The 23,115-nt window shown below is 22.6% G+C and overlaps 2 protein-coding genes across 2 annotated transcripts; both read left to right on the plus strand.

Annotated features, from left to right (window-relative positions):
* Window positions 1-4,552: 4,552 nt before the first annotated feature.
* On the plus strand, window positions 4,553-8,925 carry LOC128957983 (uncharacterized). Its single transcript, XM_054303796.1, has 5 exons — window positions 4,553-4,561; window positions 4,679-5,048; window positions 5,116-5,601; window positions 7,806-8,291; window positions 8,345-8,925. Exons 1-5 carry the CDS (start codon window positions 4,553-4,555, stop codon window positions 8,923-8,925), a joined length of 1,932 nt encoding a protein of 643 aa, XP_054159771.1.
* Window positions 8,926-16,350: 7,425 nt separating this feature from the next.
* LOC128957457 (protein singed-like) lies at window positions 16,351-22,839 on the plus strand. Its single transcript, XM_054303222.1, has 6 exons — window positions 16,351-16,625; window positions 20,070-20,427; window positions 20,817-21,023; window positions 21,389-21,805; window positions 21,866-22,261; window positions 22,330-22,839. The coding sequence occupies exons 2-6, from the start codon at window positions 20,079-20,081 to the stop codon at window positions 22,677-22,679; spliced, it is 1,719 nt and encodes a 572-aa protein (XP_054159197.1). The 5' UTR covers window positions 16,351-16,625; window positions 20,070-20,078; the 3' UTR covers window positions 22,680-22,839.
* The last annotated feature ends 276 nt before the right edge of the window (window positions 22,840-23,115 follow it).

Consider the following 23,115-nt stretch of genomic DNA (forward strand, 5'->3'; position numbering starts at 1 on the left):
CAATTGTGATGTTTTGTAAAAACTCAACCGATTCTGCGTTATCTATAATAATATTTTTAAGGACATAATAGTATCTTATGAGTTAAACTAGCGGTAAAACATTGATTTAAAGCATCTCTTTTAATGATGTCATTAAACAGTATCTATCAATCACTTAATTATTAATTAATTAATTAATTAATGGTAAACTAATATACGGTATAATTACTCGAATTAATAAAAAAATCAATTTGTTAAGTCCTTAATGTAATATTTTTTATATTTTAGTTTTATGCTAATGTTTTAATGTAAAAAACTGAATATACAAAAACTGTTTATAAAAGTGATAATACAGTATTTTCAAACAAGTTATTTTGTAGATATTATAATATTGTAAAATATTATAATAAACAGAAAATGATTAAATTAATGATACAATTAAAGTAATTTAATTAAGTCATAATTTATACTATAGTTTTTGTATGATTTTTTACATTTTTATTATCTAATTTATAAAAATAATCTAATTTATTAATTTTTACTTCCTATAATGAAATGTGAAAATAGTATTATTATTTTTTAAAAATTTGCTGGTTTATTTTTAATTACTTATTTATTAGTTATAACTAGAGTTAAACATCGTCAGGAGTTTAAATGGCCAAAATCGGTCGGGAAATCGGGATTAAAAAATTACAAAATCGGGATATAAATCGGAAAAATAAAATTTTGTTTTTTTATTATAGTATTAATAATAAATTGTCTATATGTCACAAAATCGGTTATATTCGCTAAAAATAATTTATTTTCAGTTTTTAATTGATTATAAAAATGAATTTAGTTTTAATTTATAAACTATACTTTGTTTTACTAATTGTCAACAAAAAATTAATTATTTAAGTATTGCAATATTTAGTGTTTTTACAAAGGTTTTCATAGCAAGATATATCAATTATTATCTAAAGTATGTTTTCCTCTCACACATTGTTAGACTAATTGATATTAAGTTAATATTGAATATAAAGTATGTATTTAATTGTTAGGTCACTCAATATTTAGCGAATTTCGAGAAAAACACACTCAAATACTTCTCAAAACACCAAAAATGGGAAAAACAATAGGCGTTGATTTCATACAAAATGTCATATTTGTATAATTATTAAATTCTCAGAGATTTGATAAATAATAAAGTTCCGGGAATTGCCTAAAAAACATAACTCTAGTTATAACTTATAACACAATACCAATTACAATGTTATATAATATAATAGTTATATTTCATACTTGTATTTAAATATATATACATTTATACTATTATATATACAATATATACTGTGTATATATAATTCCATATGATTTATAATATTAAAATTATGTATATATATTAAATCTAAATTATTGCAGTATAATTAATTTCAATAAATTTGAAAAAACTAACTAAATATCACGAAAATTAGATTTGATTTCAATTAAGTAAAAAATTGTAAAAAACAAAAAAAAATCTTTTAAAATAAATTATAAACTAGTTTTTGTAAATAAAAATAATTTTAGATTAATGTTAGTGGATATCAATTGAATAGTGGAGTAACAACTTTGGATTAATTGAACTGATGGTTCATATATAAAGCTAAATGAAATAAGAGATAATTTGATGATTATGTCCACAAATTTATTAATATAAGTCACAATTTTCAGTGCTTTAACATTTGTTTGCATATAAATGTGAAATCAATAAATAATTATTTGATCCAAAAATATTGTGAAAATCATTTTTTCATTACCGGTAATTTAATTTTGGGTAATAAAATAAAATATTAATAATGTTTGTCATTAAAAATCTATAAATATTAAACTCAAAATACGTTGTTTTAAGAGATGAAGAATTAATTTAAAAAATTAAGCATTAATTTCAATATTATTTTTATTGTAAAAATACTTATAAATTATTTACTTTCATACTTTAAGATTACAAATATTGAAAACACATATTTATATTATACAAATTTTGAGTATATTTAATAAATCATTAAGTGTTTAAATTTATATAAATTTCAATAATTAAAACGCTTCCTATTTCAATTTTTTTATTTAAATTATTATATTAAAAATAAATATTGTTTTATTTTAAAATGTGTACAAATTGTTTATTTAAAGAATTTTATTATTTATTTACAAATGTATTACAAATATATTATTATTTACCAGTATTTGTATAATAATCTTAATATAGTTTAATACGAAATCTATGCTAAAATTTACACAAAAACGGAATTAATTATAAATATTGCTTTAAAAACAATAACATAAATAATATTATTTTTAAATAGAAAAATAAATGTAATAAAAAATTTAAAATATAAGCCAATAATTATTTGATACAAATATTAAATATAATAAAACATTGATTGTGTGTATAATAATATGGTTAACGAAATGGTCGACTCATCCCAATTGCCACCGAAGACCAGAATTGCTGTTTTCGGGCAATTCTGCTGTTCGGGCCTTTAAATTGACCACTCCTTTAGCGCCCCGAGACTGTTGTTCGGCTGCCCGTCGCTCGGCAGCCGCGGCCATCGCTATTAGACAAAGAATCGGGTCATTAGTTTAAATAATTGTTTGATTAGTCATTATTTATGACATATAATACCTTCACGAGAGGCTGACATATATTGCCTTTCATTTGGTTGACCTGAAGTCGACTATCAATTAATAGACATATCATATAAATTAGTATTTGTTTGTAAATCAATAATACATACGATGTGTTTGTCTTCATCATCGGTGGTCAGTGTCTCTGAACCGCAACAGTTGCCCATCAATACAATCAATCAATACATTGAAAATATTTAGAAAATAATTATTGGTTTAAAATGTCAATCAATTTATGTTTACAATTATTATTGTGTTGTTATTGTCAACACATGTTTCTATGCATTAATAGACTATACAATAGTTTATGTGATCGACTCGTTAGGTGTCTCACCGATCATACAATACATTCATATATTGTAATGAATTGTTAATTAATAATTATTTTTACAATTAAATTACAATTATTTTATTATTTATTTTATTTTATTATTTTATTTTTTAAGACTTAATTATAAATACATTACAATTTGTAATTTTTTATAATACTAAATATTTTATATATATATTTTTTTATTAATCATTATAATTCTGTAGTGTAATTAGGGTTCGGGCAAATTCCCTCCCTCGTCTTATATTTCAAAAGTTCCCTATTTTCCTACTTACTGGGAATTCCCAGAGAATCTATATCCTTGTGCTACCACCTACTAAATCCTATCAACGAATTATATTAAGATTTGAATAACAAATGTTGTATTAAACTGTATTTTGATTGTTATTGTTAAATAGTATCACTAAATTCATTGAATTCAAATTTATTTTAGATTTCAATTAAATTTTATTCAAAAAATCAAGTTTTGGTATTATTTATTGTAGAAATACAGTATAAAATATATTTTCCTTTCTAACGGGTTAAGGAGGGAGAATTTAATATTTTTCCTATTTTCCGGGATAATTGGAGAGATTTTATTTGGGAACTTCCCTTCATGGGAAAGTTACCGAACTCTAAATATGAGTAGAGCAGGGAATTTAGATATGAGTGAATAATGGGTATCTCTGTATTAAATTACTTCTGTATTAATACAATTATATACTTTATAAATTATAATATAAAATAATATAAAGTTTTAATTAATTGCATATTTTTATTATTATACATAAATATAGTTTATTTTTAACAAGTCTACTAATAATTCATATAATAATTTATTATTATTAATAACTAATTCATTCAATAATTTATACAAATAATTTAATATAATTAATATAACTTAAAATGTTAGAACATTTATAATATTAAATTAAATTATATATTATACAGTAAATATGTTTGACTTATTATTTTTTAAATCACTAAAAATATTAGGTAAGGCTAATACAGTATTATTATTTTAAGACTAAAATAAAAAATAAAATCGTGTATAAAACAGAAATTAGTTTTTGTAATAAACTCTAAAAATAGTTACAATATTTATTTATAAGTACTGTTTTTGAATATATAACGAGATTAAACAATTAATTGATAGCTTAAATGATCCCTTTTTCACAATTGTGTACTGAAAATAGTATTTGCACTGAATTTGATTAAAGATTTATGCGTTAAAAAGCCGTTTGTTATCAAAACTTACTATAAATTGCATCAAAAATAATTCACGTAATTGTATTTAATAAAACTTTTTGAAAATTAAATTCATTGCTAATTCTACTCTTACTTTCCTCTAGGATTCAAAAATATAATTAATTTTTCAAACATTGTTATTCTTAGAAATGATTATTATTATAATTTTTATGTTTTGGTAACTAAATATAAAATTAGTTGCTTTAAATGGCAACAAAACTACTTTTATTTTTGTTTAACTGATTTTTCTTTTGCATTGAAAATTTAGAGGTATATATAAAAAGAGTGTTTATTTTTGAGAATAAAAAAGTTTTTGTTTTATCATTTAAATTGTTATCTTATATACCTCTCCTACTATTTGCAAAAACAATGCAAAAAGTATGATATAATTTCATATGATATAGTTTCTAAATTGTTTATTATAGTAGCCAAATTTTTTTTCATATATTTTGTCTTATATTTATAATCTAATTAATAAATTTTATTTTTTATTAGTTTTTAGTGTTTGTGTCAATAGTCATTACATATAGTGAAAGTGCCGCATATTCTGGAAGTAGTGGCAGTAGTGGTGGTTATGGAAGCGTTAGTAGTTTTGGTGCTACAAAAGGAGACAGCGGAGGAAGTTTTGGTGGCGGCTATGGTGGAGGAGGAGGAGGAGGAGGAGGAAGTTCTCAAGGATTCGGCAATACTGGTCCTATAGAAGCAGCCATTGAAACCCACCGAACCGTTGAAATAAGACCGGTTCAGATCCCATCAGAGCCGGCACAGCCTCAGGTCATAGAAGTTCCGTCAGAAGATCTCCCGGTGACCGTTCATTTCAAGTCACAATCGAGTCGTGTGTTTGTACAACAAACACATATTCCAGGTCTGATGTCTTGTTATTATTCTATTAATATTTTATAATTAAAAGACATATAATTTCTATGAATTAGGTGTTCCCGGAGAGACTGAACACACGCAAAGTGAAGACGAACCACACCGAGTGGTCCACGAAGTGGTTAAACCAGTCATCCAAGAAGTACGAGAAATCATTCAACCCTACAGACGATTAGTACAACAAATTCAACCCGTCATCGAACAAACACATACCATAATAGCCAAAGGAGAACCACGACAACAATCAGGCAGTAATGGTGTTGTAGGTCCAGGAGTGGCACAAATATCATCACAAGGTTCAGGTACTGGTGCTGGATATTCATCATTTGGTGGTTCATCATCTTATGGCAGTACAACATCAGGTACAGGCGGTTCCATTTATTCATCCCGTTCCGCATCTTTATTATCGCCATCCAGTGGTACAACAAAAGACAGAACTGTTTCTGTAGATTCAACGGGTGCTTCCAATTCTCGCATTAAATTTATTGATTCTTCATCCCTGTCCAGTGATACAACAGGTACTACAAGTGTTAGAAGATCGGGTATAATCTCCTCACGTGCCAGAGCCGCTTAATTGTAATAAATAACATTATTATTAATAATAACTCTATTTTTTATTTTTACTTTTGTATTATATTTTTCAATTGTAAAGAAATATTAAATTCAACTTATATTAAATAAATATTATAACTATTATTATTAATTCAAGTTTATATGGTTATTATTTTTAATTTAAGATTTATTATGCAAGTTTCAACTAAGAAATTGTTAAAATAAGATATATTATAAATATAAATGTTTTATTATCTTATTTTAATTATCAAAGTTTAAAATATCACATTTTTTACTATAAGTTGCATTCAGTACAGTAACATCTATGCTTTATTAACCTAAAATAATACAAAAATAATATTAATTATTTTACTATATACTTAAAAACAAATTAACTTCAATACTAAATAAGGACTTATTATTGATTATTTAAAAAGTTATTTATAAATTATAATAATAATACATTAAAACTTATAATTCATTAATTTTTACCAATATTAGCTAACATAGCTATACATAACAATGTTTTATAAATGGTGTACTACTGTTTATAATATTTTTAATTATAATTTTTATAAACAATTTTTAAGTAATAATTAATATATTTTAATTTACTATATATAATTAATTATATCTGTAAAAATCTAACTATAAAATGATATTTTAACTAATTATTTATATTGTTTTAATTATAATTTAAACTATATCTATAAAAGCTTAAGTTTTCAAATGTTAATATTTATTTTATTTTAATTTCTATCAAAATGATGTATAATTAACTTGTTTTAAGAAATTAACTTAATATATATATATATTATAGTTAATTTCTTAAAATTGATTATATTTGAAAATATTTGCAAACAAGAATATTTATAAATTATAATTTATATAATCAACAAAAATAAATAATTTTAACACTTAATACTTCCGATTTTAAAAACGTAAAAGAATTATTTAATAAATAGATTATTAAAAATTTAAATAAAAGTTTAAATAAGAGTCAAAATACTTTCACATGAAAAAATTTGTATAAAAATTATATTTCTTATAACATAATATTTAATAATTTTATATATTTAAATAGTTTATAAAACTAATGTATATTTTTTTAATTTCAAGTAGTATTGTAAAAATTACTCGAAATATTCTCAAAATATTTTCTAATATAAGTTTTCATTAAAAAATGATTTTATAAATAATATTCTAATATACTTGATTTTTATTTTTATAAATATATATTTATATTTGTTATATTATTTAATTTATTATAACAAATTATATACCGGTATACAAATCTATATTAGTTATTATTATTTTTTAATATTATAAATTTAAGAACATAAATTTACTGGAAATATGTTTTTATATATAAATTCATTATGATTTCTTGTTTTAAAATGCAAACATGAATTTTATACTAGTAAATGATTGTAATATTATTTATCAATTAATTATTGTTATTATTTACTTAGTATCGTTATCAATAAAATTTATCTATTTTAGTAAAAATGAAAATCTAATTAAATGCTATAAATGAAAATAAATTTATTTTGTTTATAATTCTTTGTCCTAAAAGTCTGCGCCCTTAAGTAATATTGATTTAATGAGTGACTGAAAGTTATTTATAGAGATATTCGAGTCGCCCTTTTTATCGATATATTAATTATTTCATTTCCTATATTTTCTTATTTATTGTGTGAATATTATTATTATTATTACATTAAATTTCATTAAATTTAAATTTGTTTTTTGTTTGCTTTTATTATTTTGCAATTACAAAAAAATATCAGAGAAAATTTCATAAAAGTAATTCATAATCTGAAAATTAATGTAATAGAAAGCCCACTATTAGTGAACGGGAGATAAACTAAATCTACTGTACATTAAGCACCGATTAAATCGAAATTACATTTCAAGTCAAAAAAACTTACTAAACTTTTTTGTTGTTGATTTCAGTTAATTTTTTTATACAAATATAAATGACTTGATTATTAATTTCAATTTCATTTTACATTTTACTTTCATCAGTAATCAATGTTATTTGTTGTTGTCATACATAACATAAATTGATCATATAATCAAATTGTATTTATTGTGTTAATTAACTAAAACATGCTAAAAGTATGCAATAAATTTAAATTTTTAAAAAATAATTGATATTAATTTTATTTGAAATTTGTTGTTATATAGTTAGCAATTGTTTTGATAGCGTGTCTATCATTAAGTGAATGCTTCGGAAATGGATTTTTCAGAAATCGAAAATCTAACAGAAGAATGGGTTACGGATACGAACCGATGAGTTCATATGAATCCATGGGTTATGATTCATATGAACCTTATAAGTCATACGGAGAAGAGTTGGGACACGATTTGCTATCGGAATATACATCTGATTACGGAATCGAGTCATACGGCGGCGGTTATGATAGCTATTCACCAAAAGGTATGAAATATATGTCGCCACCAAAGTATTCAGATTATGGTAACGGAAAAGGAGGCGGAGGTTATGGCAGCTCTAAACCACCCATTTATATGAAAAAATCATACGAAATGGCACCGTTATATGGAAAGGGATACGGAAAACAATATGATGTCAAAGTACCCACTGGTGACTCACCCGTCAAAGTAATGTTCCTCACACAACACACACCCGTTCATATCCAACAAAAACATAAGAGAGGTATTTATTAGTCATTCAGCTATTATTATATTTATTGAATTATTGAATTATAGGACAACCCGAATACAAAAAGTCAACGACTCATGAAAATCCATCAGTAGTTGTTCACGAAGTGATTAAACCTGTGATCCAAGAAATTCGCGAAATTATAGTTCCGTACAGAAAAGTCATCCAAAAGATAGAGCCCGTCAAAGAAGAGGTCAAGACTATTGTTGCCAAAAAAGATGGAAAAGAAGGATATGATAGGGACGAGGATGACGATGAAGACGACAAATATAAAAAGTGGATTAAAAAAGATGACGACAACGAGGAATATAAAAAATATAGAAAATACCAAAAAGATGACGAACAAGAAGATAAATACAAGAAGTATCAGAGAGATGACGACGACAGCGATAAGTATAAGAAATATATGTCGAAATACAAAGACGACGACAAGTCTGACCGCTCAGGATATTCATATCAATATTATGAACAAATGAAAACCGATAACTCAAACAATAATCAACAATCATCAGGAATTGGTGTCCTCTCATCACTGGCCGGTTTCACCGGAAACAGTCCAACAAATAATGGACTGACTTTAGCAGCCATTTATGGCAGTGAACAACAAAATGAAAAGAAGTCATCTTAATATTACTAATGATATTATGTTTTGTAAATTATTATAATTTAATTTATAATTGATTTAAACAATATATGTTTTTAAAGTATGATTTATCATTTACTTGTATTAAATAAGTGTTAACATTAAATCATAAATAATTACATATCAAAATTGTTTTGTTAATTTTATATACTGTATTTAGATTTATTAAATTATCAGATATTATTTTAAATTCAATTTACAAAATTGAATAATCAATTTTAGTAAATAATTTATGTTTAATAACAATTTAGATCTGTTGTTGATCTTTTAGATTACTATAAATAATATGATCTATTTTTTACAATTAATAATATTTTACATAAAAATATTAAATATATATTTTAGTATTGTCATTGAAAGTTGAGGTTAAGGCAATATAGTAATATATTTTTTAAATAACAAGATTTAAAAACATAATATTAGTACATGTCGATAAAAATTATTTAATCTTAATTTAAAATATATGTAGAAATCGTAATATTTATATTTGCATATTTATTAGAGTATAACAATTTATTTGAGACCATTTATTAAGTAATAAAAATTAAATAAAAATAAAGTTATAAAATAGAAATAAAAGAATTTAATTCATTTTTTAAAATGTTAGATTATTATTTAACATTTTAAAATAAATACTAATAATAACCATAAAAAAAGTTCAAAAATTAAAGCAAAATTTAGTTTCGTATTTAACTGCTTATGGATATAATACTCCTTTTCCACTGCACTTCCTTTACTTAAGTGTTGCTTATTTGCAGATCACTTATCAAAAATGAAAACTACGTGAAAAACATTGTTTCATAATATCAAGTATTAAAACATTATATTAATTACAATGCATTTTATGAGCGATAATGAGATAAGGGTAGAGTCAATAAACTTAAACTATTCACAGTATTATGCATTACATGATAATTATTATATAACTTTTGCAACTTTCAATGGATCGCCAGATTTGGTGTTATTATTATTATTATTATTAATTAGTCAATTGGTTTGTCTGTGAGTATTGTTACGCATAAGGATTACATGATAGAGTGTTTAAAGCACAGGGAGTACTACCACTAACTTATAGCACATACATTGATAACACGTGTCATCAAAATATCTATATTATGCAAATGATGGGTCATTTATTTTTTTAATTTCTAATTTTTATTTCAAAAATAAACATAAATATAATTTAAGTTTAAGTCACACATTATTAAACAAAATAAAAATTTTAATTATAATAGTAATTACTGACAATTTATGACATACACTATATTTATCCGATTTTTGTCTGTAAGAGCCATGAATTTTCTATTGAATTTATTACACAAATAATTTGAATCAAAATAGTAGTCAAAAACACTTTTTAAGGCACAAAATATGGTATCAATTATCATATCTATAGTCACTTTCATACACCATAAGTACCTAAAGACCAACTGATGATCAACTTATGACACAATTACTGTTCGAAACAAATATTACAATAATTTGTCCGCAAATTAAGGCCGAAGACACAAATGGGCTAAATATATGTCACAAATTGTGATAATTACTAATTAAAGTTTTTATTTTATTTAAACATAAATGTCATTTAAATCAATCAATTAAAACCAAACATCATATTTGCCATTAAGTTAGGATCGCACTCTCATATGTTAAACAATTAATATTTTATATTCATTACATTTACAATAGTTTACAAATATTTTTAATGAATACTTATTTTGTTGAAAATTAAGTAAACTTGTGTATATACTGTTAAATTGATCAAGTAGACATTTATTAAAATAAATAAAAAGCATTTTAATTGCATTTATAAAACATTTACAATTAATAAAATTTTCAATTTAATTTTCAAAGATTATTTTTATAATATAAAGATTTTATATAATATAAGTTAATTAATTGATTATTATTATAATTGAATCATATAAATAAATTATTGTTATTATTATTATTAGGCGGTATTAAGTATATTATGATTATTATGAAATATAAATAATTTATTGTGAAGTTTATTATTGTTAAATATACAACATTTGAATTATAAAAATTGATATTTATATATATTTTATTATATATATTTGTTTTTTTGTATTTACATAAATGTTATAAAATGTTATATAATATGATATAACAATTATAACAAACCTAATGTGAGGTAACGGGTGGTTATGTGCCGTCAATGGCCTTAACCTTGAATCAGGTCATTGAATAGACATTTCAAACAATTAAATATGTTTTTCTCATTCATTCATTTACTATAAGTCTCTCACTTATATCATAAGTGCTCATAATTTTGCAATTTTTATGTTACGCTTTGAAGACTTTTCTCATTGTTATTATGTGTTATTTTATGTGTTGCTTAATATTCAATAAAATATGTTTAACCATCTGCCAAAACAGTTTCTCAAATGCGGCCAACATTTTACCATTATTTTACGTAAAAATGAACATGTTGAATAATTTTTAAAATATTACAAAACAGTCATATAAAGTAAATTTTTATTTAGAAATTATCTCGAAAATACTAAAATCGTTTTTTATGTTATTAACATTAAGATATAGTAATTTAGTTTCTTTATAGTTAGATCAGAAAATTCGTACTTATTTTATTAGTGTAGATAACAATAAGTTATACAAAAATATATTTGAGGTATTAAAGTTAATTTATATAAAATATCAATAAACTTATTTAGATTTTATACTAATTTCAAAAACTAAACATAAACAATAAAAAGTTTTTGAAACTTAATTATTCTAAATGTAATTATATATTGTTATACATTAAATAAATGTCTTCTATTAAGTCTATCTCTCATTATTGTATATTTATTGTATATTGTATATCTCTCATAAGTAATAAAATTATAGTTAATTAATAGACATATTGTATATATATATATTGTATTTCACTAAATTTATAAAAACGGGTCAGTATTTTTTTTTTCTAGAGAGACAAGGGGTTAAAAAATAGATTTTTAGAAAATCGTTTTTAGATTACTATTAAAACAATTTTTTTACTCACTTGATTTGATTTATTATTATTTATATTATCATATTATTAATTATAATGATTATTATTATTATTATTATTGATATTATAAATTTTATTAAAATTTTCGTAAAATATAGCGACTAAAATAAAAATAGAAAATTTCTATTTCTATTTATTAATATAAAATTATATTAAAAACTAAGATTGTAAAGTATTATAAACATTTGAATTATAAAAATTACAATTTATCTTTAGATAGAAATGATATTATGAAACTTAGTAAATCTTTTTTATGTATAATTTACTAATATTAATAATATTTAAATTAAGTACAATATGATATCAGTAAAGTAGAAGTATTTAATGTGTACTGTAATGTAATTTAAATATTCTAACGTGTAATTTGTTTTACATTACAATATAATACAATTTTTAAATATGAGAACATTTTTTAAAAATACATTCTATTTTAAAATTAATTTCTAAAACATTTAATTTATATTAAAAAACAAAACTAATTTTAGGATAATTTAATATATTTATAGTACTTTTGTTTTACAAATGTCTAAATTTAACATTTTTGATAGTTAGCAAAATTACAAAGATTTTATAAAATTTGTCATTCACTACATTATTTGTGCAAAATATACTTTTAATGTAAATTTATTTGTATTGTAAGTATATTTTTTAATTTGTTTTTTTTGTTAACGACTAATGTTAAAAATCTGATATAATAAAATCAATTTTTATTTTTGATTTATTTTTTGAATTATATAGACATTCGAGTGAACGGAAATGGAAGGAAAAAAATAAAAACGAGTTTTAAAAAGTAATTTTTATAACAAATGTCAAATTGTTGTACTAATGATTGTAATGATTGACTGCTGAAACAAAAGATTATATAAAAGTTATAAAGTGTTTTGTCAGAAAAATTAAAAATAAATAAAAAGTTTATTTTAATTTTAGTTTTTCTATTGTTTTAAATTATACTTTTACTTCTAAATAAACAGTATGTTCGATGGTTTAGATCAATGATCAGATGATAGCAAATATAAACAATGTTTATTAAACATACATTTATATAATATAAATTTTTAAATATTTAATTTAATTATTTGTAATTTTAAATTATAACAGAAGTGCAATAATACTAGTTATTGAATTGAATGCAAAGCTATACAAATCAAATTTAATTTAATTGATAACAACACTAATTTCGTTAATTATCTCATTAACTATAATAATGAACTTTTTTACAAATTTATAAATAAATATAATATTATAAGCAAAAGAAACGGCGAGAATGTTATATAGCATTGCCAGAAACAAACTTTGATGACATAGATTTCTTTTTATACACTCATCTTATAACCAAAATATTTATTATTTATAATCATTAGTGAGTGATATTGAGTATATGAGAAATATTATACCAAAAATAATGATTTAATAAGTTATTTATTATAAGTCATATTATATTAATATTATACTATCAATAATTATTTCTAATTCCACTCATTTCAAAATTTTTAAAAATAACTATCATTTGGTCATTTTGATTGTTATAACACTTATTAAGACAATCCTATTCTACATTTGAAAGCTTTATATGAATTCATAGTCAAAATATTAAGTTTTGTACTTTTTTTATACTTTGGTCACCATTTTGTCAATGTTTCTGAAGAGATGTCATTTTTATGTGATCCCATATTTTTGATGCACTAAACGAATCTGAACTCAAAATTTTAAAATATGACAAAACACATACATATATATACAGAAAACAAAACTTTTTCAATGTTTGTTTGAATATTATATTCTATTATAAACTAAAGTATTTCATTATATTTGTAAATACAATAAAAATATTTGCAAAAAAATCAGACAATTCCTAGTGTTTAAACAAAAATTCCAATAAATTAAATTTGGATTTTTACTCAAATGTAATCTCAAAGTCAATGATAGAGCTTTAGTTAGTTAAACAATAAATGAGAAAAATATCAATAATACCAAAAGTATTTATTTAAGTATTAAAATTAATTTTATAATTGTTTTTATATTATTTTGATATTATTAACATAATTTTGTACTCTAATATAAAACAATACTACATATTACTGTATACATTATTATTGTTTTGCTCTATACAATGCAAAAACTATTATATAGTATATACATATTTTGTATATATATATATAAATGTATTAATTAATTAATATTTTCTTATTCTAATAAAGTTATATATATGTAAAACATTTGTTGAATTTTATGGCAATTGCTTTTAATTTTTGATACAACGTTTAGTTTAATTTTTGTACTCTTGAAGCACAAGCATATCTAAGCATTAAATGTATGGTCAGTGCTATAATTTATATGAGAGTTATAGTTAAAGGGTTGACCCAAATATAGGTCGACAGGTATTTGAAGTAAAATAGTCATTGAAAGTAAAACATTTGCTATTATTTGCAAAAATATTAAATTTAAGTAAAATTGTTAATTAAATTATTGTTAAATTTTAGTGAAATATTGTTATTTTTAGGTCATTACAAAAAATTATGTCTTAAATACATATACTGTGTATCTCTTATATCTGCATTTTTTATAAGATATTTTCTTAATATGATATATCATATCACAAATATTTTAATCTCTTAAACTCATCAAAAGGTATTGTAGTATCCATTTGAGTACACATTAGAGATACAATATTTAGGGGTTTAGTTTAGTGTTGGCAGAGACAAAATTTTTGTATAATACAAAGCGAATTATACAGTATAATACAATGTATAATACACGACCAATATTGCCATACAAAACAAAAGTTAGCAACACCTAATATCAAGACCATTGATATAAGTAAAAATAAATATGTTTTATAATAAATATACATATGATATTAATTATTTATTTTACTTCTATCATTTTTCTTAATTTATTTTATTTTCATTCTTAGAAAACAACTATTAATATAAAAATAATTAGTTTTCTAACAATTATATTGTCATTAAATAATTTTTATTAATTTTTTAGCATAATATATATATATTAGTTTTTAAAAATGTATAATACATACATACGGTGTATTATACAAAGACAAAATTCAAAACCTTGTATTTTTCCAACCCTAATTTTGTTACAGAGACTCTAACAATGTGTGTATTTTAAATGCTTTATGTAATGAACATTATATTAATTATTTTATGTTACATTACAATGAATTTTAGTTAAACTTTAAATCTTAGTTAATATTCAATTGTATAATTTGTGTAAAATTTGTAAAAAAAATTTTTGTTTTTAGAATTACTGTATAAAAAACAAGTTTTTAGAGTTAACTATTTTGTAAATCATAAATCATTAATTTTAATGTATTTTATTTATAAATCTTGTTTTGGATCTTTAATTTTTTTTGCTCAATAAAATCATTATTTTCGTAGCATTTTTTTGTATTTAATGGCAATAATAAGTTTAAAATGTTTGTAATTTTAAAAATTTTTCTACAATTAGTAATTGCAATAATTATAATTACAATTAATTATATATACACATTTAAACACTTTTATAGATATAACTAAATGTTGAAAATATTATCAATTTTTTAATCACTAAGTTATCTTTTATAAAAACTATTCACATTTTGCTTTTAAAAATTTTAATTTTTAGAATATACAGAGTATTATCCGATATAATGAAAAATATTAATAAATAATTGCAAATTAATTTTATTTTGGTTTAACTCTTACGACACTTGACTTATTGATTTGTTGTAAATTAAACTTAATTTTGTTTATTTTAAATTAATAGCTATATATAATATGTATGTTTGTTTATTAATATGTATTTTGATTAAACACTTTTGTTTATTACAAAAGTTATATAAGCTATATAGCACTAAAGAAAAACTACATAAAAAGTTAAAAAATGATTTAAGAAATTTTTTTTAAAAAATAAATTATTAATTGTAAAATTTATAATCACTTGAAATTATTCAAATACTTAATTTATATTTAATTTAAAACTTATAATTTGGTTTAAGTTTTGTTTGAACATTTCGACAATTGGTAAAATCAAATGTTTATTATGAGGTAATAAAATTAAGAAATTAAAAATAAAATTTAGATTTTTTGAAAGTATTATAAATAATATATAAGTTGTTCAATGGTTTGTAAAGAAGTGTCAAAGAGAGCGCATTCTCTACAGAGTCTATCAAATGTATTGATTGTTAACAATGAGTCCGTGTTTTCATTCATATGTCTTGAATTAGATGTTTCTCTTCGCCCGAAAGCAATCGGCAGACATATAGACAAACACATAGCGAGAGATCCAATGAAAACAAGTGAACGCCGACTCTCAAGCTCTGGGAGACAGCCTTTACTCAGACATTGCATATAAACTGATTGCAAGTGAGTTGTGTTGTGTTGTGTTGAGAGTGGTGTCAGTCGTGTAGTGTCTGTCAGTCTTTAATATATAGACTTCACTCCAACTCTACAACAACTCTCTACTCTTCTCTCTCTCAGATCTTTAAGGCGTTGGCTCTCAATGTGTGTCCACTCTATGGCTATATAGCTATGACACCGACTGTCGGACACTAATCAACCACTGAATCAGTGATTATTTACTTTCATAGTATTATTTGGTGGTGTTGTCAGTGATATCTGTGTTTGTCATTAAATCCAATTCATCTCATAAGTCAATTGTAAGTATTTAATTGACTTTCAAATAAACATTTTGACATTTTTATCATTGTTTACACTATTTTTGGTTTTAAATATAAACTAAATATAAGCTTTATTTATATATATCGTATTTTTTATAATATCAGATTGTTTTTAATTATTTTATTTCTTCTTATATTGTATCTATAATTTAATAATCAATAATATAATATATATATATATAGAATAATTTAATCCTTTCCATATATTCCTATATATATATATATATATAAAGTTATATATATATATATAAAGTTATATACTGTTTATAATTAAAATTTATAAAAACAGTAGACAAATGTTGACAATTAAATGTAAACGTATTGTCATATTAAAGCAATTATTTCCTCAACTTTATAGCAAACAGTTGTAGTTTAATATTATGCATATTTAGTAATTGTGTGACAATCCATGCAAATGAATGTATTATTGCTAATAAATATCTCTATATTTGTATTTTACTATTATTTATTAAATATAAATATAATCAGCTTTTATTTTGTAAATAAATGTATTTTAAACATAAGGAAAACACGATTAAAATTAATAGCAATGATAAACTTGATGTACATTTGATTCACAAATTTTATTATTTTGCTATATTTTTTGATTTTATTTATGTAAAAAAATTTCTTAAAATTTTATTCTAATTTTGTGAGAAAACATATTTTAAGTATTTTTGTTGAATTCGCTCAAAACAAGAGACAATCATTTTATTTAAGTTAAACATAATATTGAAAGTTAACGAAAACACAACAATGAAATTATAAATAATTGATTGTTAATTCAGTTTGAATATTGAAATGTCAAAAATATCTACAATATTGTGATGACATCAACTTTATAGCACACCTATTGTTTCTCATTTTATAACTACTGGTAATCAACAAAACAACAAATACAATATACTGTAGTTTGCTTATAAAGATCATACAGTATAATACTTTAGTAAATTTAATATATATGTAAATAATGCAGTGGGCAAATAATTTGTTTCAATTAGTAATTTATATGAAAATTATATTTTAATGGATAAATAATAATAAAATGCATAATTTCAATCTTTTGAAATGCTGTCAAAACAATATTTTATTTAATATTGTTTTCCATATACAGACTGTTTCCTATTATTTTTATGTTTATTATATTTTTAAAGTCTTGTTTGAATCTAATTGCAAGTTTTGCAAACAAATTGATATAAAACAACAATTATATTAGTATATTAATTTTAGTGAAATAAATTATAAAATACAGTAAATAATATAAACCTATTTGTATTAAATAATATTATCGATTTTAATTATATAAATATAAAATCTCAATAATAATTATCATTTTAAATAAAATTTAGATTTATTTATTATATATTTTAAAGTGGAGTATATTGTTATTATGAAATGTATAAATTTACACTGAATAGTTTAAATAGTTTGTAACATTGTAGTTTATTTCTATTTAATAGTCTCAATATCTAACATTTGGTTTATTTGTCAAATTAATAATTAGCTAATATTTTGATAATGTAATCAAATCAGTTAAATATTAGATTGTAGTATTTGTGAGTAACTATATATTATAAATTATATACACAATACTGTTATAACTGGTAAATTTATATAGTCATATCATATTTTTTGGATAATTCAATTTAGACACTACAGTACATGTATGTATAAATAAGTTATATACAGTATTTAGTGTTTAACATTTTTTTCAAATTTGATTTAATTCTTTTCATTGTTTATTATCTAAAAATTATAACAAAAAGGTTATATGAATTCAATGAAACTTTATTTGAAACTTATGAGTATCTCTTAAACATAATAATGTTATTTTTTAAACTACATTAATTATTTTTTTGTAATAATGATAGAAATAATCAATTTTTAAAAACATGTTGAACTTCACGAATACCTGTATATAATATTATATAATTATGTTTTTACATGACTGAAAAATAGAGTTTTATTTAGTATAGTATTTATTAGTATTTATTTTATAGCAATATTGTACAATGGGAGACCATCTAATTTTAAAGCAAAAAAAACATGGATATTAATACAAATTATCAAAAATCTGGATAATTTTTGAATATTACGTTTATTATTAAAGTAATTTTGACAACAAATATAGTTTATCGATGTCTGACATGGATTCAAAATTATTAAAAAAAATTATTTGAATATTTTATTTAAAAATATGAATATTTTTTATGTATATACAGTATATTTAAATTAAATTTTTAATAATGATATGCACAATCAATATGCCCGGGTTAGCGATATTTTTGAAATAAAAGAGTGTCTACTTTTTCCTAATTTTCAGTGCTATTTGTTTTATTAATTATTGTAAACTCAAATTGTAATCTGAAAAATACACCTAAAATTGTAGTTTTAATTTAGTATAAATTTTATGAATTACAAACTTTAAATGTAATAACAATATAAATTATATTTATTCATTATTTAATTGCTTTGCTATTATTTACATTTATAACTTTTTATTAGTTTCTGAAAAGCATTTCTAATCAAATGTAGTTAATATTGAATATGACAATTTTCCCTGATCATAATTTACATCAATTAATAATTTGCTTGAAACCATTGATGAGATAATCATATATCTTTCTCTGAAATTTTGTGGTATTATGCAGTAGATAATAATTATAATTATAATAAGATAAAAATTATTGTGTTTTATATTGTTTTTATATGATTGAAAATTAATGTAAAATTAAAGTTATTTTATTTCAACAATTTGTTTTTTGTCAATGAGAAAACAATGATAAAGTGATTATAAATAATGTAGGGATCTATCAATTAAACCAAAGAAATATATTAAGGAAATATCTTATTAACTTCTATATAAATAAAACTAAATTTATTAAATATATAATTAATTTGAATAATTTAAATATTTGTGACAAAAATGTAAATTATTTGTATTGTTTAACAAATGCTTTCAGTAAATACTGTATTAAACAAGTTGTAGACTCATACAAGTTATTGAAAGCTTTAGTGATTATAGATTATGTCATAAGTCTCATCAAAGTAACTATTGATTGTTATACTTATTGATTGAAAGGTTGTATATCATTATAGTTATTGATTGAAAGGTTGCATATCATATAACAAATATCTTTAAAATATGTTAAATTTACTGATATTTTAATTATTAGTTGTTTTTAAATTTTGAACTGTAGTTAAACTAAATGATTATTATTTAAATTGCATGCATTCGTTGTTCAGTTTATTGAACTTCAATTTTGTTGTTTTTATTCTCATTTCCTCTCATTTTATATTTCAAAATATTTAAAGTTTACAATCAAATGATTAAATCTTTGTTATCATAACAATATTTATTGAAAATGTATATATATTTTAGATATATATTTAATTTATGATTAATATATATTATATTAATAGAGTAGTACGATGTGGACGGCAACAGTAGGTTTAGTCAACAATCAACACAAGTATTTGACTGCCGAGACATTTGGCCATAAGATCAACGCTAATGGTGTGACACTCAAGAAGAAGCAACAGTGGACTATAGAGCCCTTCCCTATCAATGCTAACGGATCTGACTATTCAAATGGCAATCGTTTGGATGATTTGGATGAATTGGAAAATATTGCCATCAAATCACACCTAAACTGCTATTTGGCGGTCGACTCTTTCGGTAACGTGACCTGTGAGTCACCCGATAAGACTGAAGGCTCCCGATTTACTATTACCATTTGCTCCATGTCCTCATCAACTACACCGGGACAACCACAACAAGGTTTGTTAATAAATATTAGTTTTTTATTTATAGTATTTCACATAAAATATATATAACTAATTATATCAAGTATTAATAATATTATAATTTATATTATATACAAATTTAATTACATAAGAGATATGTTGAATAGTTTTTGACATAACTTATTGCTATTTAGTATATTTAAAAATTAATTTAGTGTTTATTATTATTTCATTTAATTATATCGGTATAAAATGAAACATTTTATATAAATTATAATTAACTTAGAAGTGAATTTCAAAATTATGAATTATTTTTGCATTAGATATTTAAAATATTAGAAAAATTCATTCATTCAGTTATTAAAATTTATTGACTTTTAGTGGTTTTATAATTGTTATGTTTAATGGTTTGACAATTATTAGAGCAAATTTCATGGGCTTTCCGTAACGTTTCTCGGGGCTATTATTTGGGCACAACTGGTGATGGTATGATTCAATGCAATGCAAAGATGCCACAGTCGAGGGCCGAGTTATGGCACGTACATCTGATACCAGCCCGCGGGGCCTCAATGTTTGCCATTAAGTCTATTGGCAGGAAACGGTATGCCCGAGCAATTTCTGCCAACTCAGGTATACACATTTTATATAAATTTATTTTTATATATTACTTTATATAATTTATTTATATTAATAAGTTTTATTTAATACATACAGTTGCAGTTGAATCCAAATAAATTTAATTATAAGCAAATAAACACTTATATTTATAATAATAGCTATTTTAATAAATTTAGTTCAATCTAAGGGCGGAGAACAATATGTTATAATTTTAACTAATTATACATTATATAAAATTATAGTTTTATAATGAATGCATTTATCATTTTAGTAGAATTTTATATTTATAAGACTATAAATAATAATATTAACTAAATATAAATGTAATTTTTGTAATTAATTAATTAAAATATTAATTATGATTATTATAAATTAAGGTCAAATTAACGGCGCGAGCAATGACAGTGATAATAGTGAGCAAATTCAAGTGGACTCTACCAATGCCTGGGGCTCTGAAACATTGTTTCAGTTCAAATACTTTGAAGGCGGGAAATATGCGTTACTGACATCCAGTTCCCGATATCTGACAAATGAAGGCACTTGTGTTGATCCAAACAAAAGCTCGATAACACCAATGCCTCCGATTGAGTGCTTATTTACAATTGAATATCATTGCGGAAACATTGCTTTTAGAGACAACGCGGGAAGATATTTGGCCGCCGCCGGGAGGGCATCATTATTAAGGTCGCGATCGACTCATGTAACCAAAGATGAACAGTTTGAGTTTGAAATGGCACCAATACAAGTAGCACTCAGGGCTACTTTCAATAATAAATGGGTGTCCACTAAACAGGGTTAGTGTTAATGAATATATTTTTAATTTTTTACTAATCAGTTGTAATTGATATGAATAGGCGTTGATTTGTCTGCCAATCAAAATGAATTGACAAAACAAGAGACTTTCCAATTTGAATATAACAGTATAGATAACAGTTGGTATATAACCACTTTTGATGGTCATTATTGGGCATTAGGAGGTGCTTCCACTATACAGACGAGCAAAGATTTTACTACAAAAACCAGTTTTAAATTGAAGTGGAATCCCGAAGACGGCTCGTGTTCTTTGGCTGTCAATGATGGCAAAGGAGGTGACGAGAGTTCAATCAAATGGATCGGCGCTCGAAAATCTGGTCAACTGTTTACGTGTACATCAGACTCGGCCGTCAAGTTTTTTATGAAATTTTTGAACCGAACTTCTATTAATCTGAGAGCCAGTAATGCTTCTGGTTTTGTTGGACTCAAACTTCCCGGTAATTAGTTATTTGAATAACATTTGAATTATGCATTTTCATTGCATTTGAATCATCTGTTACAATAGGTTCGGGAAAATTGGAGTCAAATAAGACAACACCGGATTCAATACGTATAGAATATGCCAATTCTGATAATAATGGACTCGACTTTTCCGATATCGATCTTACTTTCAACTGTTGTTATCTGAAAATGATGTCAAACAACAAATATTTGAGTTTAATTGAAAACAACTGTTTGGCGGCCGACGCCTCTTCCGCCGCTTGCGGACAACAATTTCAGACAGAGTTACGCAACGGAACACAGATTGCTATTAAAACATTTGAATCCAATTCTAATTATTTAAATCTTACCAAAAATGGATCAATAGTTGTATCCAATTGTTTGCCAGAATCGGCCACTCTTTGGGAGTTTTGAGTCAATTCTTTCATTTCAAATCATATCAATTAATCTCTTACTCTATAATCTCTTATCTTTGAACCTATTTTTAAAAGATATTGTGAATGAATCCCATTTAATGTATGTTTAAAGTTGGATATATTATTTTAGGAACTATTATAGCGAATCGACAATACTTATGACAAAAATTTAATTGCAATCAAATGTCATTTGTTTGTATAAATATTTAAATAATTTTTTTATAACTTTTTATACTTTTGTATTTTTTTATTACTGTACTTATTTCTATCTCAAACTTTTTATTTATCAAATATTTTGATATTAATTTATTTTAATTACAGTACTTTTTTAATAATATTAATTTAAAAGTATTTTACAAATTTATAATTTAAATGACAAAATGATCTTTATTGTTTATACATTTATATATCTATATATTTATAAAGTTTTATAT

This window comes from Oppia nitens, unplaced genomic scaffold (assembly GCF_028296485.1).
Source record: "Oppia nitens isolate AA-2021 unplaced genomic scaffold, nextdenovo-longstitch-racon4-pilon3 scaffold3_pilon_pilon_pilon, whole genome shotgun sequence".
Taxonomy (NCBI): domain Eukaryota; kingdom Metazoa; phylum Arthropoda; class Arachnida; order Sarcoptiformes; family Oppiidae; genus Oppia; species Oppia nitens.

What these genes read in the sequence shown, in the direction of transcription:
- LOC128957983 (XM_054303796.1), top strand. An exon ending in TACAAGTGTTAGAAGATCGG is followed by an intron (nt 5,602 to 7,805) that starts GTATAATCTCCT and finishes TTATATAGTTAG; the next exon opens with CAATTGTTTTGATAGCGTGT. An exon ending in CCAACAAAAACATAAGAGAG is followed by an intron (nt 8,292 to 8,344) that starts GTATTTATTAGT and finishes ATTGAATTATAG; the next exon opens with GACAACCCGAATACAAAAAG.
- LOC128957457 (XM_054303222.1), top strand. Translation starts at nt 20,079, where the DNA reads ATGTGGACGGCAACAGTAGGTTTAGTCAACAATCAACACAAGTATTTG. An exon ending in ATGGGTGTCCACTAAACAGG is followed by an intron (nt 21,806 to 21,865) that starts GTTAGTGTTAAT and finishes TGATATGAATAG; the next exon opens with GCGTTGATTTGTCTGCCAAT. An exon ending in TGTTGGACTCAAACTTCCCG is followed by an intron (nt 22,262 to 22,329) that starts GTAATTAGTTAT and finishes CTGTTACAATAG; the next exon opens with GTTCGGGAAAATTGGAGTCA.